General features: G+C 39.3%; 1 protein-coding gene across 2 annotated transcripts; it reads right to left on the reverse strand.

The window, feature by feature from the left end:
- Positions 1-1,456: 1,456 nt before the first annotated feature.
- Positions 1,457-26,555, reverse strand: ING2 (inhibitor of growth family member 2). 2 transcript variants are annotated; one of them, XM_063156121.1, is made up of 6 exons: positions 26,366-26,555; positions 20,831-23,136; positions 20,474-20,571; positions 19,671-19,727; positions 1,738-1,851; positions 1,457-1,605 (listed from the first exon to the last, which is right to left on the reverse strand). In XM_063156121.1, the coding sequence occupies exons 1-2, from the start codon at positions 26,553-26,555 to the stop codon at positions 22,466-22,468; spliced, it is 861 nt and encodes a 286-aa protein (XP_063012191.1). In that variant the 3' UTR covers positions 1,457-1,605; positions 1,738-1,851; positions 19,671-19,727; positions 20,474-20,571; positions 20,831-22,465. The 2 variants fall into 2 exon arrangements, with proteins under 2 accessions (XP_063012191.1, XP_063012190.1); XM_063156120.1 differs by having other exon boundaries at positions 20,474-23,136.

Below are 26,555 nucleotides of genomic sequence, written 5' to 3' on the forward strand. Positions count from 1 at the left end.
AATGGGAAAGATATTCTATGAGGAGACACATGCTAAATATGAAAAGGAAATACTCAACTTCTTTGGATATCTGTTTAGGGAGAAAAGATGACAGTAGAAGTGAAGAGTGGAAGAAGGAGGAAGATCTCAAATTTGGAGCCTTAAGAACATGGTTGGTTAGTCTTCTAAAAATTACAGTTGATAAACATATGTTGTTTCTCTGTATGTTAACATATCTCTTAAGGTATTTTAGAAGATGATAAAGTATTATTTAAAGTATTAATAGTAAACCCTTGATGGGAGGAAAGAATGTCACCAGAAAAAGTTTATGCACAGGAGCAAATCTAGAAATTTTGATTTGAAGCTGTGGGATTCTTGTATATCAAGCAAATGCAATTTCTGTTGTGTGAAGAAGTGGAGATAACCCTAAAGCCTCGCTTCCTCTTTTCTGCAAGATTCTGAATACTTTAATACTTTGAGTGTTGTAAGCTCAGAATTTTTTCTGCTGGAAGGAAGGGGAGTGCACAAAATTTGGGTTTAGATGTACATTTTGCAAATGTAAATCCAGCTCATCAGTATTTAAATCTGTGTCTTGTAAGCAGAATGGTTAAAATGTGATTTACTATGCATGTGAGTATAAATGCAGTCTTGGTGAGGTGCCTCATTACATCATATCACATTGGGTATCAATGTACAAAGATTAAGAATATCTGTAAGAATATGTGTCTTATTTAAGAAATATTTATCCTCTGACTCATTCAAAGCTTCTGCCATCAAACACAGCAGGATAATCAAAATTGCAGTGATTTCTTTTTAAGTTACAACAATCTGATCTCACTGTGCTTATTTGTGCTAGGGTCAGAGGCAGAAGGAAATGCATTAATGGAAGAATGCTTTCCTCAATTAGACAACTACTGTAAAGAAAGAGGTTATAACTCCAGCTGATGGACCTGAGATGGGGGCTTCTGGGTGGTGCCAGAAATTATCACCATCGTGTTTCACTACATCTGGAAATTTTGAGGAAGTATAAGAGATGAGATACCGAAGATTTGTTGTAAGGTTTTCCAGATATTTGTTTTTAATTCTGGAATTCTGTTGAATTTATACTTTTAGGGTACAGTAAGTGGATTATTTGGTTTGGTATGTAAAGAAAGGGCATATTGTAAATCTAGAATGCAAAAGAGGAAGGGACAGTAATACAAAGTCTTGACTGATGCACACCATAAGAAACCTGTTAGGTTTCTGCTGTGTGTAGATTAGGTTTGTATTTGTGTCCTTAAATATGTGGGGTTTTTCCATTGTTTTCAGGTTTTATGGGGAAAAAGCCTGATAATCCCATCATCTCAGGAATATTATGAAAGAAAATCTTATAATTACTTAAAAGTATAATTGGAAGAATTAACCTAACTGACATAATGCAAAAGCAGACACTGTTGTGTTGCATCTCATGGAGTATCAAAAGAGCAGTGCAGACAGATTGTAATCAAGCAGGTGTTACTCAACACTTTTTGGGAACTGGCAAATCATCAAAACTATAAATGGAGTTCATTCTAACAGAGAACTGGACTCAGACATTTCAGATGAGCAGGATCTGTTTCATGTGTCATCTTCATTCCCAGAAGGACGCTGAAATAGAAGGAAATCATATTTGACAGCAGGACTTCCCTCTCAAGCAGCTGTGCTGGCTGGGACTGATGGCTGCATTGTCCTCCAGGTGTTTTTCAGTATCTTCCAGAATAGTTTTTTCCATGATTTTACCTGGCACTGAAATGAGACTGACAGGCCTGTAACTTCCAGGGTCCTCCCTCTTGCCCTTCTTGAAAGTCAGGTTAGTGTCACCCAACTTCCAGTCCACAGGGATCTCTCTGGATTCTGAAAAAATAAAAAAATCAAGAAAAAAAAAAGAAAAAAATCTCAAAAATCAAGAGAGCTTTTGCAATGACATCAGCCAGCTCCTTGAAGATTCTCAGATAAATCCCATCAGGCCAAAAAGATTTTTAGGGATCCAGCTGAAGCAGCAGATCTGCTCAACTTCAGGGTCAACTGGGATGAGCCCTGGTCTTCCATCTCATGGCACTGAAACCCCCTTGGTCCATCATCTGTGTTGAAGACAGAGGCAAAGAACACATTAAACACCTCTGCCTGGTCCCTGTCCCTGTTTGGGAGGTGACCATCCTCATCCTGTAACAGGCCAATGTTATTTTTCACTCCCTATTGCCATTAATATATTTGACAAAAACCTTTTATTGTCCCCGACGGTTCTGCCAACTTTCTCCCTACAGTGGCAAGAGGCATCTCTGCATTCCCACATCACCTGTCCTTGCTTTCACTGGGCATACACCTTCCCTTTTTTCACCTTATTTGCAAGAGAGAGTCCCTGTTCTGCCAAGATAGCCTTCTGCCTTGTCTGACTTCTGACATGTGGGAACTTCTGCTCCTGTGCTCTGAGGAGGCGATGTTTAAAAAGTGACCAGCATTGATGGACCCCAGCACCAGCAAAAACATTTTCCTGGGAGATCTCACTTACTAGTTCCCTGAGTAACCTGAAATCTGCTCTTCTCATGTCCATTTTGTTGCAAATACTTACAAACTTCAGCCTACCAGGTAACTGCTGAATTCTCTCTGTTCAGAAGTGGCTCGGTAAAGGAATAAATATACATTTCTTTCCAATCCTTAAAGGAGATTAATTTATTCTTCATTAATCTGAAGATGGTTCACTTCTTTAATCAATAGAAGTCTAATTGCTAAGCACTTACATTAAAAAATACTGAATCTGAGGAGTTTCCTTCAACATTTTATGGTGCAAATGAATCGTATATTTAAATGAGCAGCAGTGCTTTTCTCATTATAGCATGAAGTACAGCACTGGAAGATATTATCTGAAGGAAAATATTCCCTGAGCCTTTATAGATTATGCTGCTTACACTGTCATCAAATAGATACATAAGATTTTATCCCCATCTGAGAACTTTCCCAGTTGAGATATATACTTGTTAAAACAGAGGTCATAAGTCTCAAATCCACATCTGCCCATCTGCCAAACTGCAGCAATCTGGTAGGCGAGAGCTGCACCTACCTGAAGTAGTAATGGTGTTCTTTAATCATGTTTTATGATTAGAACAGCTTCTTAACTTTCCATTATGTTCTCACAGCTTGCCTTTTAGTCATGTTCATAACATATTTTTCAGGGATATTTTCAGCAGGGATCTGCACACAGGCAGCAAGCTAAGAGCAAACGGCTGAGCACTTTCCAGAAACCGCTTAACATATTTCAAGAGTATGCTCCACTTGCTCTCAGAGAGGAAGCCTCCACTGAGCTTCTGGAGACAGGTGAGACTAGAAACCCAAAATTAGGAGAAGGGCATTTAGCCAGAATGATCAGCAATACATTATTTCCTAAAAGAGGGGGACAAATTAGTTTAGGTAATAAAATAAGGTAGAAGACGTCATCGGTTTTGGCACTCCTCAGAATCTTGTGGTAGGACAAGCAATACCTTTAGTGAGAGGGTTACTACTGTCATAAATATGTAAAATAGACATTATTTTGCAATAACCCTAAATGCCTTTTCCAAGTTCAATGTGTTTTTTAATCCACTTAAATGTATGTAACTCTTTTTACAGTCTGCAGGCAACTCTTTAGGCTCTACTAGAGGACCAGAAAGCCTGGAGTTTAGCCAAACAAAATAAAACATGCTGTGAAATGCTATTTAACTGCAGAGAATAAAATGACTACTGCAGAGTAGTCTTAATAGCACAATAGTATTTTAACAGCAAAGACACAGATTTCATGAGCTTCTTGCAAACAGATCTTTTCTGGGTTTAATATTAAGAACAAAGGAAAATCAGATATTTTCTCTGAGGTTCAAAGCGGTTGTACATCAGAGCTAATGAAGTTATTTAGTATTTCTTTCTAAGCACAGAACCGTGAGTATTGCAAGCATGTTCATACAAATGTGCTTTGTCCTCAACCCTCCACTGCATGGAGGATTTTGTCCTACTTGCCTACAAACGTGTCTGTCTGTACTGTATATGACTTGCATGTAAGCCCCTCACCTCATAAAAGCCTTGTGTTACTTCATGTAAGTGCAAACATATGAAGCAGCATAAGGGGAGAGGAGCTAATTACAATAATTCTGGAAGAAGTTTCTAGGGTATTTTATGCATTGCTTAGAATTCCAATTAAAATTACATATCTTGTGAAGAGCTTCTGATATCAGGTTCTTATTTGTACCTGAAAGTTGGATGGTTTCCTTTTTTAAAAGGAGAAAAATGTTCATAAGAAAGAAATGACTTTTGTAAGTTCCGCAGCTTCTTTCAGAATGAAAGTTGGAATGTAAAACACATGTCTGCAGCTTAGTTACCAAGGAATCAAAAAATGGTTGGGAGGGACCTTTAAGGGTCATCTAGTTCAACTTGCCTGCAATGACATCTTTAACAGAGCCCCATCCAATCTTACTTTGAATGTTTCCAGGGACTGGACATCCACCACCTCTCTGAGCAATCTGTTCCTGTGTTTCACCAATCCCATGGTAAAAATCTTCTTCCTCATATTCAGTCTGAATCTATGCTCTTTAAGTTTAAAACCATTAGGCCCTGCTAGAATATTTGTTCCCATCTTTGTTAGAAGCCCCCTCTAAGCAGTGACCGGCCAGAATCCAGTCTCCACAGAACTTTCTCTTCTCTAGGCTGAACAACCCCAACCCTTGGTCTTTCTTCAGAGGAGATGTACTCTAGCCCTCTGAGCATTTTTGTGGCCCTCCCCTAGACTTGCTCCAACAGGTCCATGTCTTTCCTGTGTTGGGGACCTCAGCTGGATGCAGGGTTCCAGGTGGTGTCTCAGGAGAGCAGAGCAGAGGAGCAGAACCCCCTTCCTTGCCCTGCTGCCCATGCTGCTTTGGATGCAGCCCACGACATGTTTGGCTTTCTGGGCTGCCAGTGCTCACTGCCAGGTGATGTCCAGCCTCTCCTCCACTGAGCTGTCTTTAAATGCAATGTAATTCCATAAGCCATTTAATGAACAGGCTATACAGTTGCTCAAGTTGGACATCAGCCTGAGCAGTATGGTTGTGATCCATTGAAGAACATGAGTTTACCTGACCATTCTCATCCCAAATGGTCTCATACTCAATTGCAGTTTTCTGATGGGAACATGGGGTTTTTTTTTCCAAAACAACTGTCAGTATGTGATTCACACCAACAACCAAGCTTCTGAATGAAAGAAAAACCAACCCAGAGATGCCAGAACTAACCTTTGATTTATTGGTGCCACTTGTGAGAGCAGAAAAGTACAATTCATTCTAAGCCTCTTCTGTCAGATTGCTGATGTTGGCAACATTTCCATGCATTTTTAAGAGGTAATCAAAATTTAAGTACTATTTTGTAGAGGAGAGATTACTGATTTTATTTTAACATAAGAATTATCACAAGTTGCCATTATCATAACTGATGTATTTGGGATACTTCCATACAGTCTGCACATTGTCCTTGTGGAAAGACTTAGAATTGTCCCCAAGTATATAAATTATAAAATATGCTGTAAGTTTCAGTTATTTCAGCAGATAAATAGGTGGGCATACGTATTTTATAGCAAAATAATCATAGATTTAAAAGCATAGTTTTCTTTTTCACTGAAACTAAATTAATTTTAACAAATGAAGAATCTCTGGGGTGTGAGATTTGCCAAATAATGAATATTTTCTGCCAACAAAATGCTATTTAGAAAGGGCATCAACCTTTATGCCTTTGCTGTGCTTCAATCCTAGCCAGTAACTAAGTATCATGAAAAAAAGCCCCAAAGTTCACAGGCTGAGACAAGAACAGTTGATTAATTTAAAAATAATGAAATATACTACTAATAATAGTAATAATAAAAATAATTGTAATGCAAAAAGAAAGAGTAATAAACCCCAAGAAGGACAAGAGGTGCACAGTCCACCTGCTGACCAATGCCCAGCTGTCCCTGACCAGCCATCAGTGGCCATTGACCAACCTTCCCCAAATTTATGTCCTGAGCATGACATTCCATGGTGTGGAATATCCCTCTGGCCAGTTCAGATCAGCTGTCCTGGCCATGCTCCCTCACAGCTCCTTGTGCACTCCCTCACTGGCAGAGCCTGGGACACTGAAAAGTCCTTGACTTGGGCTGAGCAACAACCAAACATCAGAGTGTGATCAGCATCATCCTCACACTGAATCCAAAACACAGCCCTGCGCCAGCTACCAGGAAAAAATTAACTCCATCCCAGCTGAAGCCAGGACAGCTCAAAGTATCAGTCAAGAACAGAAATCCAAGTGAATGTTCTCATGAAAACAAATTGTTTTTAACTAGTTCTTCATTTTAATCAGTGTTAGATGCTGAAAATCAGTTTCTGCCTGGACTGAAACTGCCATCTCTTCTCTGAATTCAAAGGGAGTTGTGTTCTGACATGAACTTCTCAGCACAGATGTGTAAAATTACAGCTTTAACTCTGATCTCTGTTGTAATCATTGCTCATCCAGTGTATTTATGTGTATTTTAAGAAAAATACGGCAACCTGCAAATTCTTTCATTTTTGGGTGGTTGCCTTTAGCAGTAATTGCTGGTCTCTGGAGTATGCCTTACCCACCAGAGGGAGCTGAAGCCAAGAGCAGTCTGATTTTCATAGAATCATACAATCATTTAGGTTGGAAAAGACCTGCAAGATCACAGAGTCCAACCATTAACCCAAGTCCATCATTAAGGCATGTCCCTAAGTGCCACAGCTACTTGTCTTTTAAATAACTCCAGGGATGGTGACACAACCTCTTCCCTGGGCAGCCTGTTCCAATTCTTGGCAACCCTTTTGGTGGAGAAATTTTTCCTAAAATCCAATCTGCCATCTTCTGGAGCAACTTTGAATACCCAGGAGGTTGCCAGGTGAAAGTCATCTTTTACACTTCACAGAGCTTTGGATTTGGGCATTTGTCCTCAAGCTAGATTGGGAGCAGATGATAACCAGGTAGGAAATAATTTTGCCTCTCTATGCTGTTACCTCTTTTGGGAACTCTCATTTCAGTGTCAAAGCAGGCAAAGCAAAACCTTGTGATATACTTGTCATCATTCTTTGGTTTTTATGTATGCCGTTCTTCATGTAAAGTCAACGGAATTGTACAAAATATGAATAACTGGGAATAAACTACTCATCCCTAAGAAGATTAGGCCAGGTAGAAGCAAGTGTGAATAGGTTCTCTGAGTCTTTAAAATCTCCCAAAATTCTTGACTACAAACAGTGTGCCAGTACTGACACAGGCAATGAAGCAGGAAGTCCTTGGGGTGTTTATTTTTGGTAAACAATTGGTCCAGGTGAAAGGGGATTTATTGTTCTAGTTCTAGTTTGTTAAATCATAAGATCAATTTGTATTTAATTAAAAAAAATCTTCCTTTGACTTAGAGTATGGGAGGAATGCTGGTCCTTGTGGACAAATGAGTTTATTTCTGCATATTTCCTTCTGCACTCAGAATAAGTCATCCTCAGAGAAATAAGTAGATGTTGAGACATAGAGATTAATGGCTGAGAGGTGGTCAAGAATATCTTCTTATACCATTTCTGAGTTGTAGCTGACCACTTAAACAAAAACAGTATTTAGAAAAAGGTGGAGTTGACTTCTTTATACTACAAAAGGAAGGAAAACTCACATAGGTAATTATGGCTGAGCAATTATGTACAAAGCTGGTCCCTATTCCCTCTCTGCTACTTGCTCAAGTCATTTGTAATTTTCAGTGCCATGGCATCCTCTGACTTCTGCAAAATGGTCAGTCTTTTGGTCATGAGAATTTTGACTGACAGGAGACAGAAACTTCCCTAGGTAGTAGTTAAATTTGCTTTCTATGCCACCAATTATGGCTTAACAACCTCCTAGACTTCCTATGGCATTTTTTTTCAGTTTCAAAATTTTGTCTTGCCAAAATGGTAAAAGTCTCATCAAGTAAGCTCAGTTTTAGCTCAGGTTTCTGTTCCTTGACAGCATTTTGTCATGTCCTTCAAAGGAAGGTACAACACAGTTTATATCAAATTGCTGTCGGATGGACTTTGCTTAATGGCTTCCTCAGTTAGAGGTTGCCTTGTATACTGGAGCATGAGGTTTTAATACCTTATTTTTTAAATGTCTAACTTATGAAGGGCTCCTTATCCTTTTCTTTTCAGCATTTTAGAGAGCGGGACTTGTTACTGTATTTATTTTGCTTATGAATTTAGTTAATAGTAGGGTAACTTGTCAGGAATTTTAATAGGTATTTTCCAACATTTCAATGGGAATGAATCCGTCAAATGTAGAAAATAAAGAGAGTAAGGTAAAAACTTAAAAAATATTAGCAGGAGATTCTGTCATTTCAAAACTAAAACAAACCTTAAATTATGCAGTTTACAATTGTGTCTCTCAGCAGTAGCTATTGGATAAATTACACACACTTTGTATTTTCTTAAAGAAAATAGTACGGGAGAAAATTCCACAACTCTTTTTGAAGATGAGACATGTTATAATTTCTTTTAGAAGTTAACTAGCTTTAAAATGACCCTTCACTTTGCTTTTTTAGGCGTTTTCTTATTACTTTTTATGCTTCTCCTTCTATTTCTGACATCTTTTTACTTCTCTCTCTGCACTTCATTGCTGCTGTCATTTCAATCTCTGTTTCAATTCTCTCTCTTGTTTGGATTTATTTTTCTCGATTTTTCTCTTGCTTTGTATGTGGGTTATACTTTCGCATTCTCTATTTTCTTATTTGACTTCCCCTTAGAATTTTATTGGTTCATACTTCATTCTGAGGTCAGGAAAGGGAAAGGAATACATGCCAGCTACAAACTCAGGAAATATACTCAGCTCTGTTTTTTTTTTTTTTTTATTATTTTAAGGTTTTGATCTGATGGACTCATGCCAGTTGCTGCATGAAATACTCATTTCTTCAGCAGATACTACTATACACAAGAATTTCTCCATACTTACATCTGGAAATTCAGTGAAAGATTATATTCTATGTGTTTATAGGCTGGTAGAAAGTATTTTTCACCATTGGGAATTCAGTATTAAAAACTTCTTCATAACTAAACTGAGTATCAGCCTTCCATCATTATCTTCTTGAGAAGTCAGGTCTGTTAATAATTTCTTTATATTTACTCCATTGCTGTATAATTGATACTTTGTCATTATAGAAACCAAATCCAAATTTATAAGGGATTCCAAGGATAAATTTTGTAGGTTTGAGTTCTCTTGTGTCTTAAGCAACCTTCTATATCTTCCACTAACAAACTGCTACTCAAGTGCTTCTTCCAAACATAATTTGAAAGCCATTCTTTCGTGGTTTGATACACCAGTCTGGCATGCAGCTTTATGTTTGTTGAGATTGTCAAACTGAATTTTCTGAGAACTAGATTTGTGCTAATGCAGTGCAGGACTGCTCCCTCGGTTGGTGTCATATTCCCAGTGTCAGATCAGGGTTCATTATAAATCTTTGCTGTGTAAATATTGTAGGGCTGCCTTCACTTTTCCCTGACGTAAGTTTGACCCTAAAATATTCTTGATAGAGCATGTTTTCTTTTCATATAATCTTAGAGAGTTCAAAACAATTGCTGTTATGAAGAAGTGCCTCCCTCCTGCTGGGAACAGCTCTGCTGTTCCTTTCAGAGCAGCAAGTAGAACCTTCCAGTGTTGGCACCTTTGTCTACTCTCACACTGTTCAAGGTCGCTGCAATGACTTTATTTGGACCTGCTTCATTAATTGTCTGGGCTGTCATCTCATGGCATTAATCCATGTTGCTGACACTGCTGAGATAATACTCTTGAATGTAAAGATGACAGGCACATGGCCCAGTTACTTTCAGTTCACCCTGGAGGTGAGTGGTTTCATTTCAGTTGCTATTTTTTAAAAAAGGAGAATTGTTTCTTTGGGTTTGATTAATTTCTGAAAGGATCATGCAAATGGAAATTTCAAACTATTGCTATTGTTGTTCCATATTCTATTTCAATAATCTCTTCTGCTTTACCATGGTATATTATTTAGTTTCCTACTGTTTCACACGAAGATCTGTAACAAAGTTGCAATGAAAACCAGTGTGCCATTTGGTTAATGAAATTAATACCAAGTGACCTGAATGTTCTGGAATTAATCAGGTGACAAAGGAGATGGGCTTAAGTTGTGAATAAGTGTATTCATGCTTGTGAGAGTACAAGAGATATGAACCAAATTTCATGTGGATTTTTGGTGGAATTTTAAGATAATTTAAATTAAGTTTCAAACATTACAAATGCTCCTTATCAATGAAATGTATTCTAATCCTAAAAATCTCCATATTCTGGAAACCAAGGTATGATTTTCAGTGCTGACTTCACTGGCTATTGATATCAATGATCAATAATTGAATATACATTTTAGATCTTCTTATCAATAATAAGAAATTAATACATGTATTTGATGGCATTAAAATCATAAACCATGGCATGTTTTAAAAAATGTCCTGTGCAGCTTGGCTCAGAAGAAGATACCTGGAAACATTCCTTCTGAACACAGCTGTTGTGGTAAGACAATTGAAGAGAGAAAGTTTTGCTGATTTCTACTTTCTCTATAAGCTAGATTACATCAGGCTTCACACATAGTGATCACCTAGAAAGTGAAATGTTCACCACTGCAAACATTGGTGTACCTGGCTTTTGTGTACTCACCAAAAAGGCGGGCAGCAAAATTCAAGTAGACTGTTCAAACTCCCAAGTTAGTCCCAGTAGAACAACCACAGACACATGTTAAATGCAGAATATTCTATTGCTGTGCTACAAATGCTTTCTTTTTCAGTTTAACCTCAAATATGTGGGTGTTTCTCTTGAACTTCTTTGTTTAGCTTTTTGTGATGGAGAGCATACCTTTAAAGGGAACTTGGCTGCAAAGATCAAAAACCAGACAAAAAACACAAATGGAATTTGAGAAATTGTGACTATACTAAATTTTCCAGGCAAGTTCAAAATAAACAGATATTTGATGTTTAAACATTGCCTTCCCTTCAGATGAGGAGAGGTAGCTGACAAGACAACACGAAAAGCATGATGTTGCCCTTGAAAGCATGACTGAAACCTTTAAAGGCTGGGTTTGCCAAAAAGGACACACAAAAGGTACTGCTTTCTGCAATTTGTGCCTGAATTGCCTTGCCTGTTTTCACACTGCAAATGGCTGGATTCAGAGTTACATAGATTAACACAATGCTGAGCATTGCTGAAATCATCTCCTTTGAAAGCAAGTTGAACACAAAGCATTAGCCAAGGACTCATCCTTGGAACACTTTGATGTGGAAAGTTTTTTGGGCCATGTCTCAGCCAAATTACAGCAAAAACCAGGATTTGTTTTCTTAATTAGGGAAGCTCAGAACTCCAACAGTGAACTCCTGATTCCCACTCATTTCAGTGAGGCCAGGATTTCAGCCCTGAGTTACAACTGGATACATTTACATCTGTGCTGGGGAATTGGAAATCACTGTCATAGAATTGTTCAGAGGATTCATAAACCAAGCCACGTCAAACTTTAAAACACAATGGTGACAACTCTGGGGGCAGAACAATTACTTGTCAGAAATTATGAATTTTGGGGGTTTTTTTGCCTCGGAGATGTAGACAGGAATCTCATTGCTGCAGTGGTTACAGTGTTAAACACAGGGAAATCGAAATGCCATGCTGTTCAAATGGAAAAGGTAGAAAGCTTTGAAATTGTGCTGATGAGGGATACAAAACTCTTTGTCTTTACAAACAAGGGATTTGCCTCTCTTCCAGATTCTCTAACACTCATTTTTCAGGTACTAAACACAAATTTACTCAGAAAGTAAGTTTAGGGGGATGTGCATGCTTATGGATTTTTTTTTCTTTACATTTCTATGAAACTTAACTAAATAATACATGTCTTCATATAATTAATTGCACAAAGTAAGCAAGGCATTTTTAAAATACATTTTTCCTAGACTCTGTTGACTTATGACCTTTTGAAAAAGCATGTGAAGAAACGATCAGGCCATTACATCGTTCTGTGCCAAAGTAAAGAGTACTGGATTCTTGAGGGAGAACTACTGCTTGGCCCCTCTGAGAATAGGTAGGAGTTTGTCTCTGGCACTGACTGCAGCAGCCACAAAGTTTTATATATAGAACAAACCATATGTTCACTCTCCATACAACTAACTGCTAAATACTTTCAATTAGAATGATTGTTCGGTCAACCATCTTCATTTTATTTTCTTGAGTCACAATAGTTATTCGCATAAAGGGATAAAAAATTCATCAGATACTTATGGGAGTCTCTAAACAAAATTCAGATCTGAAAATAAGCAATTCTTTAAGGTGCATTGTGAAACTGAATAGGAACTTTAAGTCTGGTTAAGGTCAGCTTTACTTCTTAGTTACAAAGCTACTGTGAGATCTGAAATGGGAGCTAAGGCCCCTTCTTCCAGAAATAGAGGGTGACAAAAGGAGTCGCTTCCTGGAGATAAAACCCTTTAATAGTAATAAAGACCTCATTGGAGCAGAAAGATGCAACTCATTCTTCCCTGTGCCTGTTGGACTGAGTTGGTTTTCCCTAGTGTTTGTGAAGTCTGTGAGAAATGTTTGGATAAGATCTTTTGGTGCTGTTCCCAGAACATGGTTCATGTGGTATCAAAGAATCCTGATGTTTTGCCAGGGATCTTTTTGTCACTGGGAACTTAGAGGCTGGGCTTGCAAAGAGTTGGCTGATCTGCAATACAAAGAGAACTCCTGAGCAACCTATTCTGGCAGGCCATCTTCAGTCAAAGCCTCCAGGGAGCTGTACCAGCAGGCTCCACCCAACAGGACATGAGCAAAAGTGACAATTTTAACTTCTGTAACACTGCAGAGCTGAAATTGAAACATCAGTTGTCCAGGCCATGGGTTTACACTGAAATATGAATTACTGGAATAACTAAATGAGGTCATTGTAATCTTTCTTAAAGCCAGACTCTCCTTGTCTTGAAGCAGGGAGATCAAAGAGATGAAGCCCAGACTGATGTGCAATTATTATATTCCTTCAACTGCAAGAATTAGTGACTCAAGCTGCCTGAGAAGTGGGAAGGAGGGATTTTGACTGACCTCACTTAAATACTATTTCAGTAGCATTACTGTTTCTTTAGACATCAGTTTAAACTGGTAGTTCCCAATCTTTTTTTCAATCTGTCATCCATGTTTTCTTCACTGACAAGGCAGTCCTGGATTAATGGGAGGTAAACATTTAGACAATTTTCCTCACTACTTCCATTCACCTCTTGAAGTCTGGAGTTACAGACATCCTGTTTTGGCTTCATCTCCCACTGCTGTGCACAGTACTTAAGGTGCAGCATGCCACCATGTATCTACAATACACAAAAGATGAGAAGGAAGCAGATTTTCCAGAAGCCTTACATTTGCAGTGATGACATATTAGGTAAATTGGCATCATCCTTCCTCTTAGTGAAGACGAAAATGGATAACAATATCCTAATGGATCAAGTTGATACAGTTTCTCTCAGCTCACAAAATATTGTTCTTCTTACTGATGAATATGTTATGTTACAACTGTTAGAACTCTGAGAAGCTGTTTTGTCAAACTATGTCTTCCATTTTTAATTATTATGCCACTTATTTCTGTATTGATTTCACTCCATAGTTATTATTATGATCTAGTCAGGAAGGTCTAAAATAGGTATGTGTTCTGGAGTCATAACCATAGTTAAGGCCACTTTTTAATTGCTTAGTTTACACTGATGATTAAATTTCAAATCAGGAAATTTTGGTTTTCTTACTAAAGTTCAAATTGTAATAAGAATCTTACAATTTCATTTTTTGTAAGCAGAACTTTTTTTCCCACAACTTTGTGAAGAATATTAATAATCTTTGCTACTTACTGTCACCTGCCTATATCACTGGTGGGCTGTGCTTTGCTTTACTGTGAGCATTTTATCTGAGCTGCTGGAGGTATTCTCAGCCCTGTGTTCATTTGACACGATTCACTTTGATTTTTCTCAGCCATGACTGCATTTGGTCAGCAAACAGGTCAGCTGAAGAAGTTATTACAAGTGCATATAGGTACATATATAAAAAATTTATATGTCCATGTGAAAGGACTTATGCCTAGAGGTTTATTTGGTGTTAAAGTTCATTGACCACCACCAATGCCACTTAACTAATTATGTAAGCAAATATGCTAAGACTCAGAAAAGGGTACATATTTTTAGTTAGATAGAAATGAGATGGAAAAATGCAGACAAATCTGTAGAAATGTTATTGAGCTTGTGACTGACTTCCCACATGATCTGCCTCTCCTTAGGTCAGTGGGTTCATACACCACATGCACCGTGTCTCTAAGCTCAGTGTGCAAGCCTTGTGCCAACTCTGCCTTCTTGAAAACAGCCCATCTATCCTCTTTCTAACATTACTCTCTTGGCTTACAATGGCCCCCATCTGGTGCTTTCCTGATACACTGAAGAAGAGTAAATCATACCATGTATCATACCATGAAACAGAGAAACTGGAATGCAAAGTGTTACTTTTTCTAAGTATAGATACACATTTCATGTTGAAAAGTGACTGCTATATTTATAAAAATAGTTTAGATGATGAATAGTTTCATGAAACTACTCAGAAATTATTAGCACAGTAAGGATTACATACTATCTTATCTGAATAAGTTGCTAAAAATTCATACTCTTGTTTTACCAGTTCCCTCCACCAAAAATTAACACTTACCAAAGCAAATACTGTGAAATGTTATTCCAAGGTTTCTTGAATAGGTTGAAACCAAAGCAAAATATCCAGGATTGCTGCTTAAGATACCTGAACATCAGATTTTCTATGACTGCAGAGAATATAATTATTTTGTTAACAATTTATTAATTGGGTGCAACATGTAGGAAGTGGAGCTGAAAATCCTTGTTAGGAGGTCATTTATTTCAATGGTACTGAAATTTATTATTACTGGGCCTATCTTTCTACTGCAATGGGATAGGGCCTTCATCTATATGAGCCCTATATACATATATATATTCCTATTTTCAGTCCAGCCAGTAGGTGTTACTTCTGTACAATAGCTAGAATCTTGGCCCTAGGTCGTTGTATTCTGCAGCCACTGCCTGGATTGCCAGGTATCAATAGAAACTTCCTCTCCCTGACCCAAGTTTTGGTGCCCCAGGGAAATTGCACCATTCCTCACATGCCTCTAAATGCTCCTCAGCAGTGGATCTGAATTTCATTAGAAAGGGAAGGTCAGCTCACATGGAATTTCTGCTGCTGGGGTAGCAGCATAACCCTCAGCACAGTTCAGTTCACTTTTGCCAAGGGAATGCAGAGAACATGGAACAAGTGTCCCCCAGCTGGCCACTGGCAATCCTCAGAATGTGCCCCCAGGTAGGGAGGATCTGATGGCTCTGCTCCCTTCCTGTCCTGCTGCCTGAGAGTAAGCACAACGTTCTTCAAATGACTTTCTGAGAGAACTTCAAAGGGAAAAGGTTGGAAGAAAGAGAAATACCAAATTAAATTCTTCTGGAGCTTTACCTGGGCCTTCAGGGATATGTCACTGTCTTACCACAGCTCAGGAACTCCTGATCCAATCCATTGCCCCTGCCAGCAGGATCAGTTACAATTAAACTGATGTCAACATAATTGTCTAGCCTGCCTTGTAGCATCTTTGTCACTGGAGATCTTTACTTTCCAAAGTAATACATTCCAGTGCTTCACTGTCACTATGGTTGGACAGCACATTTTTTTGTTTTGTTTTTTCCCTAGTGTCATATGTCAAACTTCCAGTGCTCCATCCAAGGGACATTAATTACTGTCCTTTTCACTTAGACAGATTGTCCTTTTCCTCTTGAAAGCAAACCTTCACATCACTGAGGATTCCTGACCCCAGTCCTCTCATTTCTAGGCTCTGTTCTATCATTAGAAATCATTGTCTTCTATATCTTTTCTCTATCTTCCTTGTTTGAACTCCCACCACCTTTAAGTGTGGTTTCTGAAACTAAATAGCATACAATTACTCAACATCTGAAAACAGAATTCTTATTTATTAATCTCACAAGATTTGGTGGGATTTTGCAGCTTTCTTTTTGCTATGGCACAAAATTAGCAATATGTTGATCTTAATCTCTTCACATCCTGGGAGTTTTTATCATTAATTATTGTACTATATTAAATAATCATTGAAGTGGTATTCCTTAACACTAGTATCAAATTAATATTAGATATGTTTATCTGACAGACATTTAAAATTACTATTTTTTCTTAATTTTAAGTTAAAAAATTACTGAAGAATGAGCCAGATTTGTACTGCTTGACAATTACATGTGACACCAGGAGAACTGGGTTTGGAGTCATGATGGAAAACAGGTAAACTCCTGAGTATGTTCCTCTTTTTTCTTACATGAATGGTATACTGCAGAATTATCAAATTCTTCTACCCTGTGACTTGGTCAAAAAGGAAAAATGAGGAAGCTGGCAAATGCTGATAAGGTAACTTCATGAAATGCAAAGAATAAGTTAATAAATTTTGTGCTTCTGCTGATAAGTCAAGGAGTGTAAATGTTTGTAAAAATTACTTCAACTTATCTTCTTAAACAAAATTACTCCCATGTCATTTTCATCCACTCATTTGCCTCCTTTCACTGTGATAAAACCATGGTCAGTCATTTTGCCAGGTTTTTGCTACTTTAAGTAATGACACAAATATATTAATTTCTGCTTATATGTTCTCATCTTCTAAACTGGAAATGAGCAGGAATGTTGGGCTCTCATTGATAAGAAGTTGCATGATTTATTTGAAATTAGGCTTTGTTTTGTGCATCTTTAGTAAGCAGTGCATGGGACTCTGGTTTTAGGTATGACTATTTGTGAATGACTCCCTTCTTTTCCCAGCTGAAGTACATGATGATCATTCCACTCTGTACTCCATCCATTTCCCTCCCCTCTCCACTAAAAACAAATGAGAAGAAACCAATCAAAACCAACCAGAATCCACACACAAAACCCCCAAACCAACAAAAAAAAAAAAAAAAAAAAAGAAAAAAAAAAAAAAAAAAAAAGAAAAACCCAAAAGACCAAAACCCAAGAGCAACCAAGCAAACAAAAAAAACCCAAACACAAAAAATCCCAACCCAGTACTGTCCCTCCACTGCCAGCAAATGCAACTATCATGAGAACCTCATGTTGTCCCTGTCTGGGCTGTTGTCTCCCAGTTGAACCTTGCTGTATTCCTTACTGGAAGGTTACAATCACAAGTAAATTGCAGTTTTCCCCCAGAAGTATGAAAAAAGTTTACACACCTAAAACTTAACAGTTTATTCATACTGCATATGCATCCAGTCTGCCACCCACAAAAATCTCTGCCTCACTGATACCTATAAAGGGCCAAAATGAAGTTTGGGGTGGCATGTACCTTCCAAAGCCTTCCATTTCCCAGCCTGACTGGTGACCTAAATAAAACTCTTCAGTATTAGGTTTTTACAAGATGTAATTTATACTATGGCTGTCAGGAGTTAAGATAGTAGTTGCCATGGAGCTTTAATCTTTTTTTAGGCTTTAGTCAAAGGAAGCTGGAAATCAGTATGATGCTGGGTAGAACCTTGCTCTATAGAATTTTATTCAAAATGGGGCAGGATTTAATCCTAATTTTTCTGCTGAACATTAGTATCAAAGGTTCTAGAATTAATTCTATTTTCTTCTCTTTTGAGATTCTTAAACCACATTACATTCAACCCAAAAAGTACTTGAGTTGCTTCCCCTCTATTCCTTCAACTATAAACTGTAACTTTCTTCTAATCTTCATGTGCACAGCTAATCACTGTAGTGAAATTCATTCACCAGTTCTTTCATTTTCAGTGGAGGCATTCTGTATGTGTATGAAAGCAAAGCTTTAGGGAGGATTTTAATTTTTCTATGCACACACTAAGCACTAATCTCTACACTGGAAAACAGGCCTTTGAAACAGAAATTACAGTTCAAATCTGTGTCTGTGCTACTTATAACTTCCTTGATGTATGTTTAAGAAAAATCCCTAAAAGCATACAATGCATAAAGTGCATCTCTGAGCAGTACAGAATTGGCCAGTAATGCTCTGCTGGAACACAGCTGCAGCAGAACAGAAATGCAATTCAGTTTAATACTTGCAGTTAAAACATGCACTTAAAACTGAACTTGCCCTATATGAGGTAAATTAAAAGAATGCAGATCTAGATAAAAAAATGGATTTGTTAAAATGAGCTTTTAGAAATCTTACCAAAAAATTAGAAAGTATTCAGATGCAATCTTAACTTGACCTTGAAACTAGGATTCAAAAGCACATGGCAGCTTCACTTAATGAAAAACTTCCCAGAATTTTCACTAATACAACTGTTTATTGCCCGGCTGTAGTGGCACTGCATAATTCTCAAGCTGTTCCAAAGACTGCAGAGTAATCAGAAAATTGTCACAGGAGAGAACTTCAAACTCCTTTCAACTCTTTCATGGCATGTATTGTAAAAGAGGCAGGAAAGAAAAATACATCTTTTCCCTTCTACAGTATGTGTGGGACTTGAACACTTGCACATTAACATCTGTTTCTACCACTGCTAGCAAAATGTCTTGCCTAACTAGCATTGGACAGAAAAACAATTGTGGGTTTGAGTGAAAGCCCTGCTCATCAACTTCAGAGGATCTAATGCAAAGACCTGTGGTATATTTTTCAGTCTGAGGTGTCAATATCAAAGACTTGCAGAGCTCCTGGAAATGAGACCTCTTAACAAAAGAAATATATATGCAGATAAGAGGGAGAAAGAAGTCCAAGCCCTTAACTTGCTGGTGTGGCCAAACAGCTCATGTGAATTCAGACAAACCATAGCAGCTTCCTTAAAGCTGAAGTTAGAGACTTTTAAATAAAGAGTCTTCAAAGTTATGAAATGCCATCTTCTTTATAAAGGCCCATTTCAGCTCTAAAAGGATCCAAAACAAAATCCTTATATAAATTCAGGGAAGAAAGGGGCATTTCCCTTACCTTTATTCTGAACCAGTTTCAAGACCTGCCAGTATCACATTACCATTTCTGGGTATGTAGATTAGTTGAAGCTTGGCAGTGAAATACAGTTAAAACTAGTTTAAATACAGAATATTATCACAGTGCTGCAGATATCAAGATGACCTTACAATTTAGATGACAAGTATTAAATTGCTTGTTTTGCTTTCAAAACAGTATGCTTTCTCTTATGTGCATTTGTGTTTTGCTTTAAAGCTTATTTCATCCAAATTAATCAAACCAGCCCACAGGACAGTGATCAAGAAACATTCTTGCTCCAATAAAATTTCTTTTAAATAGCTTATTGGGGTCATTTTGCTGCTGATAAACTTGCATTACTTCAAAACTGAAAGGCGAAAAGAACAAACTTAGAAGTGCACAATTTTTTCAAAAGCTCCAAGAAAACAAGATGTAACTAGGCTGAATTAGGATGCAGCATTATTTTCAAAAGAGAAAGCAGTAAACTGTGTAGTCACATATACTACTATCAACTTCCAAAGTATGCATTGCCCTGATTACATTTTTTTGTTTTTGCAAGAAGACAGACTTACTTCATGAGACTCAATACATATCTTGAATACTGGTTTAATAGTCTTTAATTTTCATTTTGACTTCAGTAGTGAGGTTCATCCCTTTAAGAAATGTAACTCAACATTAGGAAGCAACATAAGAATTCTCTACTTACCTTTCTGATTTCATACTAGCATCTTATGTGCATCTTCAGCAATTTATCATTGATCTTCTATGGGAATGGATAGAAGCCCATAAAATTTAGGTTTGGATAAAAAAAGTGGTGAAAGGCTAGATACCAGATAACATCAGTCAAATATTTTCTCATGTACATCTTAACAAAAAATTAGCTAGAGCATTTAAAAGAAATAATTGCAGAAGGACCCAGTATATTTGAGGCATGCTGCTAATTTGCAATATAAACAGAACTATTGTTACCTTTGAGCAATTTCATATATTAGGCCAAGCAAGTGCCATTTCTCAAGCACTATCTTCACTGGAAGCCTTGAGAATTCCTATTCACTACTAGAAGGGTCATTAGAATAAAAGGAAGCATCCCTGCATTAAAGATATTTATCTGGACCACTTTCAAAATCTAAAATTTCCTTTCTGTATCACCCCAACATACACCTCCTACTTCAGCAATTATTTCAGATGAATTATGTAAGGCTCCCAGATCTCCTCTCTACATTGGAAAGAAATATTCTTGATTTATCCAGTACAAATTCAAGCAATACTTTTCCAGATAAATCAGTAACTTTAATAGTTATAATTTTACTTGTACTTTGTCCTGCAGCTTCAATGCTTACCTAAGCAATGTTTATTTTTTAATACTAGGGAGCATTGTCCATTTTAGGTAAACGTTAGATTTTCATGTAATCCTCAGCCCAAGGCTTCCAATCAATCTTCTCAAAAAGGAAATTTGAGAATCCTTAAACCATAACAAAAAAGGAGTCAAATGTTCAGAAGACAACTTACTACCACTTATCTCCAACAGCAGGTCTGATAATTCTCCATCAAAAGCCATGATCCAGCCCCTCAAGACAGTATTTGCAACCTGAGATCAGCCAGTAGGCCTGGAAAGCAAGGTAGGGATAAGGTTTACCCTCTATCCCATCCTACTGATGGTCAGAGTTTCCTGCAGGGGCTGTTTGCTTACTGTGGTACAGATCTCCCTACTGGAGCACTGCTCCACTTCATAAACCTACAGTTTTGGAGGAAAAATTCAAACATTTTCCTTTCCACTCCCCTTGTACATGCTAACTACTTGCAAATGCTCCATCCTGCTAAGGAATCAGATCATACCTGAGGAAACAGGCTTAGTATGTTACTTACCTTATGATACTGAGCATGCTGGGCACTGATTTGTGCCACCTGGTCTGACAGCACCCAGGCTTTGTGCCCTGCTCTGCACATTCCCCCCTCAAGCCCACAGCCCTCTAGTGGAGATGCAGGAAGGAGTTCTGATGGCATTCATCCATCCCAGCTCCCTTTTGCTCATGGCCTGCCTTCTGGGCTGCTCTCAACTCAGCACAACTGCTTCTAATCGGCCTTGGCCAGAGCTGGTGTCACTTTTCTCTCTGTTCTGTCAAGGGACACCTTAGCAGCAAGGGACCTCCAGGGACTTTGAGCCCTTGCAGCCCACCCTCAGGTAACCCCACAGCCAGCCCTGCAGAGCTGCTGCCTGCCTTGCCAAGCCCACCCCAATCCCAGTCTCAAGAGCACTGCTGAGCAGGAACCCTAGGACTGAGCTTTGGTGCCCACTCACCTCTCCATTAGCATCTCCCATTGCAAAGGAGCAGCAACAGCTGTTCTCATCTCTTTTTTTCACCTCCTTTAAGGCATGGGGGTGAGGAAGTTCACTTTTAACTACCACCCAAGTAGTGTTTAGATACTACCACCATACTTCAGGACAAAGCTCTTACATCACCTGTCAGAAACCTGCTGGGATTTGTCTATTGGCTCTGTGCCATGCATGCTTATGTTTTGTTAGTTTGTATCTATCAACTTTTTATTGAAAGCTTCTGCCTTCAGGCTTTTAAGGTAGTTGCCCAAGTGCAAGAATTTTGGTGCTGTGCCTAAACCCAGGTCTGGCCACATGCACACACAAATCCTACTTGAGGAAGAGCAAAGTTTACACCCCAGAGAATACCAGTCATGATTCAGCTCTCAACAGATGGATTATAATGAAGATTCCATCACATTTCCAGTTCCTGTTCCCTGAAATGTTAATATGCCCTCCTCTCAAGGGATCCTACCACTTCAAGGCTTACAGAGAGATCATGTTTAGTGATAAAGATCACATCAGGATGCTTGACAAAACCTATTATGAAAAACTGAGTATACACCATAGTTATATCATACCCAAAAACTGACTCCCAAGTATAGTCACAAAGACAAGAGTTTAATGTTGGCAAAAAAGAAAAGTTTAAGTTAGTGGTATTTTCTTCCTTGCAATAACATACTGTTCATGTGAAAGTCACTGGAGAGGTCTGCTTATAGCTCGGAAGACTTTTACAGTTACAGCTGAATTTAAAACCCCTAACTCCAAACATGTGATGTTAACACAAAAACTGAAAATGTAAAACTTGGGATAAACTCAGTTGTTAAGATGCTAGCAGAGATATGAGGCCTTTCAACCCCTTTACCATAACATGAGAAGTTCTTCAGTATCTTTCCCACCACCATTATTTCAGGATTCACAAGGTTCTTTAAAATACTAAAGCAAATTGGAACCAAGCGTCATCTGCTTGCAACGTCTTCTGTGAAAGGTCTGAAGCCACCCTGTTTCAATTATTTGGTTATTCAGTGCAGAAAGTTAAAGATCACAGAAGGTATAACAGTTTTTAATATTAATATTATAGATTAAAAATTATTGCATAGTCTTATGCATTTCCTAAAACAATGTTCTGTGGAAATGAAACATTTTAATATAAAAGGAGCAACTCTTTAAAACATAAATTGCTTTCACTACCTCGACCTCCTATCTTTTTTTGATTTGTCAGTACATTTGTCCATCGTTTTCTCATTGTCTCCTCTGCACTTGGGGCAGTACCACTTCCCCTTCGGTTTGTACGTCAGTCCAACGCAGGAAAAGTGGAACCACTCAATAGGGCACTGTTCATTGTCACATCCTATCATCTCGCCGTAAGACACTTGGCTGCATAAGCAGTAAGTCGGTTCATTGGGATCAATTACAAATTCCACAGGTGAAACCTCTCTCTCCTGTTTGGCTTTGGAGCGTTTTTTCTTCTTGGAAGATTTTGATCGTTTCTCTTTGGGCGGCTGGTCGTCGCAGTCGTCGATGCCGTTGGCTATGTGGCACAGGTCGCGGCTCTCGCTGGTGCGCTGCCGGCGGGGCCTGCGCGAGGATCTCTCAGGCTGGCACGACTCCACCTTGGCCTTTTCTAGAGGCTTTTCGTTCTCAGACAGCTCTTGGAAACACTGAGAGTGCGTCTCCATTTGACGGGCTCTGTTCTCTACCAGTTCTAGCATCTGAGTAACTATTTGAATTTTTTCATCTCCAAGTTCTTGACTGTTGATTAATGCACGCTGAAGATGCTGCTGCAAGCGTTTCTTCTGAACGGGATCGTTTTCTGACTTGTATTTTTCATAGACATCATCTATTTCTTTTAGCGCTTCTATAAAATAAAAATAATCACAGGAATAATTACACAAGATGAAACATGCTCAAGAAAACAAAAACATTCTCTAACTGATGAGAAATACTACAAATCTTAATTACAGTATACCCTAGATATCATTTAAGTGCATGTGGTCCTCAAATCAGTGTTTAAGGTCACAATATGTTGCAAGAAAATATTCTCATGTTCTAAGAAAGAGCAAGCTTATTTTAGCCATTGGAAAAAGAAAGGATAATACAAGAGAGGGGACACAGTAGTTGTTAAGGCATGGATAATCCAGATCCTCCTTCCATTTGAAACAGGAGGAGTTTCTCCTAAGAGTTCTTACCACAATAATTCCAAAACTCATCCAGCAAACCAAAGCAATTGCTTATTTTATCACACGAAGAATCCTGAATTTCATAGAATTGTCATATATCATGATATATAACACTCCAGAATTAGTTCATCCAGGTCCTCTGCCCTCCCCTCTTACTCATCTCAAGGTTTGGCATTACATTTTCAAGTAGACACAGTTATAAAAGGAATATGACAACTGAAGTTACATAATAGCAAATTTACAATCAGAATGAAAATCAACTTACACCCCTCAAAATACTTTCCCTATTGCCAAAACAAATTATTTTAAATCAGGGTTGAACTTTTCAGAATAGGTGACCTTCTCTTTAGTGCATCACAGGGTATTTTTAAGCAACTAGTAAATGAGTGGCTCACAGTTTGATTTCCAAGCTTTCCCTCTTCCAAGTCACGCAAAATAACTGCATGAGTTGCTGTGAATCTTTCACTAAATTTAGTTCTAAGAAGCAAGTTGAATGAACCCGAATATGAGATCAACGTCTTATAAATCAGTCTTAGTCTGTACTCTGCTGTTCTGTATTGCTGGATTTTAAAATTACTTTTTCCAAGGCAAATGTTACACTAGATCGACATAAAGGACAGAGAAACTCCAAATGGGGAAGGAAATAATTAGAAGAGTTGGCAGTGAAACTTGATGTACAGTGTTAGGTACAGTATTGGTTCAGTCATCACACCACAACAGGTCAGTAAGAACCCAGGATTTTATTTGAACAGGTAAGAGAGTTTATAAATGGTATTAAACTATTTACTTCTAAAGCAGAAGTTATGCAGAACAATCTACCTCCTCCTAAAGACCTGCATTTAAATAATTTGGTTTCATTTTAAAAGAATTTGTCTGCACTATTGTGAATTGATTCAAGCTTGTTATCTCAACATCATTCCTAGTGATATTTCTTTCCCTGCTGATATCTTGGAACAGTAGCTTAAGCATGAACAACTGCTTTTTGCTACAAATTCTGAAATGTGTATGACAACAGGAGCCAACTGCATTTTGTTCTGTTCCAGATTTTCACTATGGTAATATAAAAATCACTTCTCTAGCCTGCCCAGTAACTCAACTTGTATTTTCTGTATTTTAATAATAGCATTCCAGCTACCATTTAAACCATAAGCTTTATTTCACTACACCTTCAGCTGCATCACTTGCCTCTGGCAGTGACAGAGAAATAAAATTTTTAAAAACCTTACTCTCAGCTCCTGAGAAGCATGGAGTAGGGTACTTTGTATGCTGTTGAACAAGAACGGCATAACCAGAGCACAATATTGCACAACCACACAATCTCCCACCCAGACTTCTTTTTTTGGAGGCAGAAGTGTAGATACAGATAGATGAGCTAGATTTCCCATATTGGGAATGCCCCATGGAGAACCATTCACAAACAATAGCTGTTCACTCGTTCATACTGTGACACAGAACAACATTCATCCTACATCGGTTATTGCCTGGATGCAGCTGTGAGGATATGCTGAACTTCACAGGGATCAACATCCACTACAGAACGCAAAGAAGTTTTGGACTGACAGAGACGGAAGTTTACCAAACTACTTGTGAATCCCCAAAGATTAGACAAGGCATTCATATACCCTAATAAACAGCTCTGCAACCTCTGTTAAAAAAAAAAAAAAACGAAACAAAAACCCCACAAAAAACCCCAACCCTAACCAGGGCCAAGTGTTCATTACAGATAATCTGATTAAGTTTGGTGGAGCTAATAAAAGCTAAAACGATTTGTTTTCTAAGCACAAGAGTGGCTTTTTCCCTTCTCCACAGACCACCATTACCTTTTAAATTAGCTGAAATAACATAGCATTGCTGTTACATTTTTAGACTTGGGTCTAAAATATTTTTATCCCGTTTTTAGGGTTTTGAAGATGTTTTGTTGTTGTTGTTTTAAACCAGTTGAAGGCTTTGATTAAAACTAGCAACAAATTTATTATATGACCCAGTATTGGTGGCTGGATAAACAGTCATTAACAAACAGTCTAAAGAAAATATTTAATCTATTAAAGTCTGAGGATTGCTGGCTAGTCACCATCGATCAGGAGGTAAAGAGCCAGCCTTGACTAGGAATTCAAAATGCTGCAGGCAAGTCTATGCCATTTAAACTTTAAAATCCCAGGCAACTTACAAAAGCCTGTTCTTATGTGTTTGCTCGGGTAATTAGAAAGATAATTGAAAGAATCCCTTCACAACAGCTGCCTCCTGAGGTGGCCCTTCAGCGTTTGAGAGGCCTTGCCGGTGCCCATGGTCCCTCCTGCCCAGGCCGAAGGAGGGAGATGCGGCTCCGGTGCCGACTGCCCGGGATCAAATTCCTGCCGCATGGCAGGCCCGGCTGGCAGCTGCCGTGCCCCGCAAACTCCGCGGGGCGCAAGGACTTCCATCGGCACTGACCCTGCCTGCCGCAGGAGCCTTCGGGTGAGCTTCAGGGCAACTTCCCGCTCCGCAGCCTCCCTCCGCGACCCGAGGGAACGCTGCCGGCGCTTTATGTATCCCCGCCCCCACCGTGCGTGCGGTCTACCGTGGGACGGGCGCTGGGCTCCGCACGGCGGGAGGAGCTGCGGGGAGGCCGATTTCCGGACCGCACCTCCAGCGGCAGCGCCGCCGGTTCGGGCAGCAGGGCAGCCCGGCGGGGCGGAAGCGACCTCAAACGGCGGAGCCGGGGCCTAGCGCCGGGCAGCGCGGCCCCGGGGCGGGGCGGCCTTCCCCGGGACCCGCCGAGAGCCCCGCGCCCCCGCAGGCTCAGCCCCGCGGGGCCCCAGCAGGTCCCACCCCGGCCCCGGCTCCTCCGCGCCGGGCGCATGTGCGGCGGGTGGAGGCCGTCCCCTCTCCCCTTTTCCCCGCCGCCCGGTGCCCCGCGGCGGCGCCCACCTTGGCACTGCGTGTCCATCTCCCGCAGCAGCGAGGCGTTGCGCTGGATGTCCAGCGGCAGAGACTCCACGCACTCCAGGTAGTCCTGCACGTAGAGCGAGAGCAGCCGGGCCCGCTCCCCGCCCGGCGCCGCCGGCCCCGCCACCAGCTGTGGCCCCGCCAGCATCATCCCCCCGCGCCAGCAGCACAT

Source organism: Melospiza melodia, chromosome 5, assembly GCF_035770615.1.
Source record: "Melospiza melodia melodia isolate bMelMel2 chromosome 5, bMelMel2.pri, whole genome shotgun sequence".
Lineage (NCBI taxonomy): Eukaryota > Metazoa > Chordata > Aves > Passeriformes > Passerellidae > Melospiza > Melospiza melodia.

Coding starts and splice junctions, on each gene's coding strand:
- ING2 (XM_063156121.1), bottom strand. CDS start 26,555: ATGTGCTGCTGGCGCGGGGGGATGATGCTGGCGGGGCCACAGCTGGTG. Junction 23,137..26,365: donor GATGGACACGCAGTGCCAAG/GTGGGCGCCGCC, acceptor TTTATTTTATAG/AAGCGCTAAAAGAAATAGAT.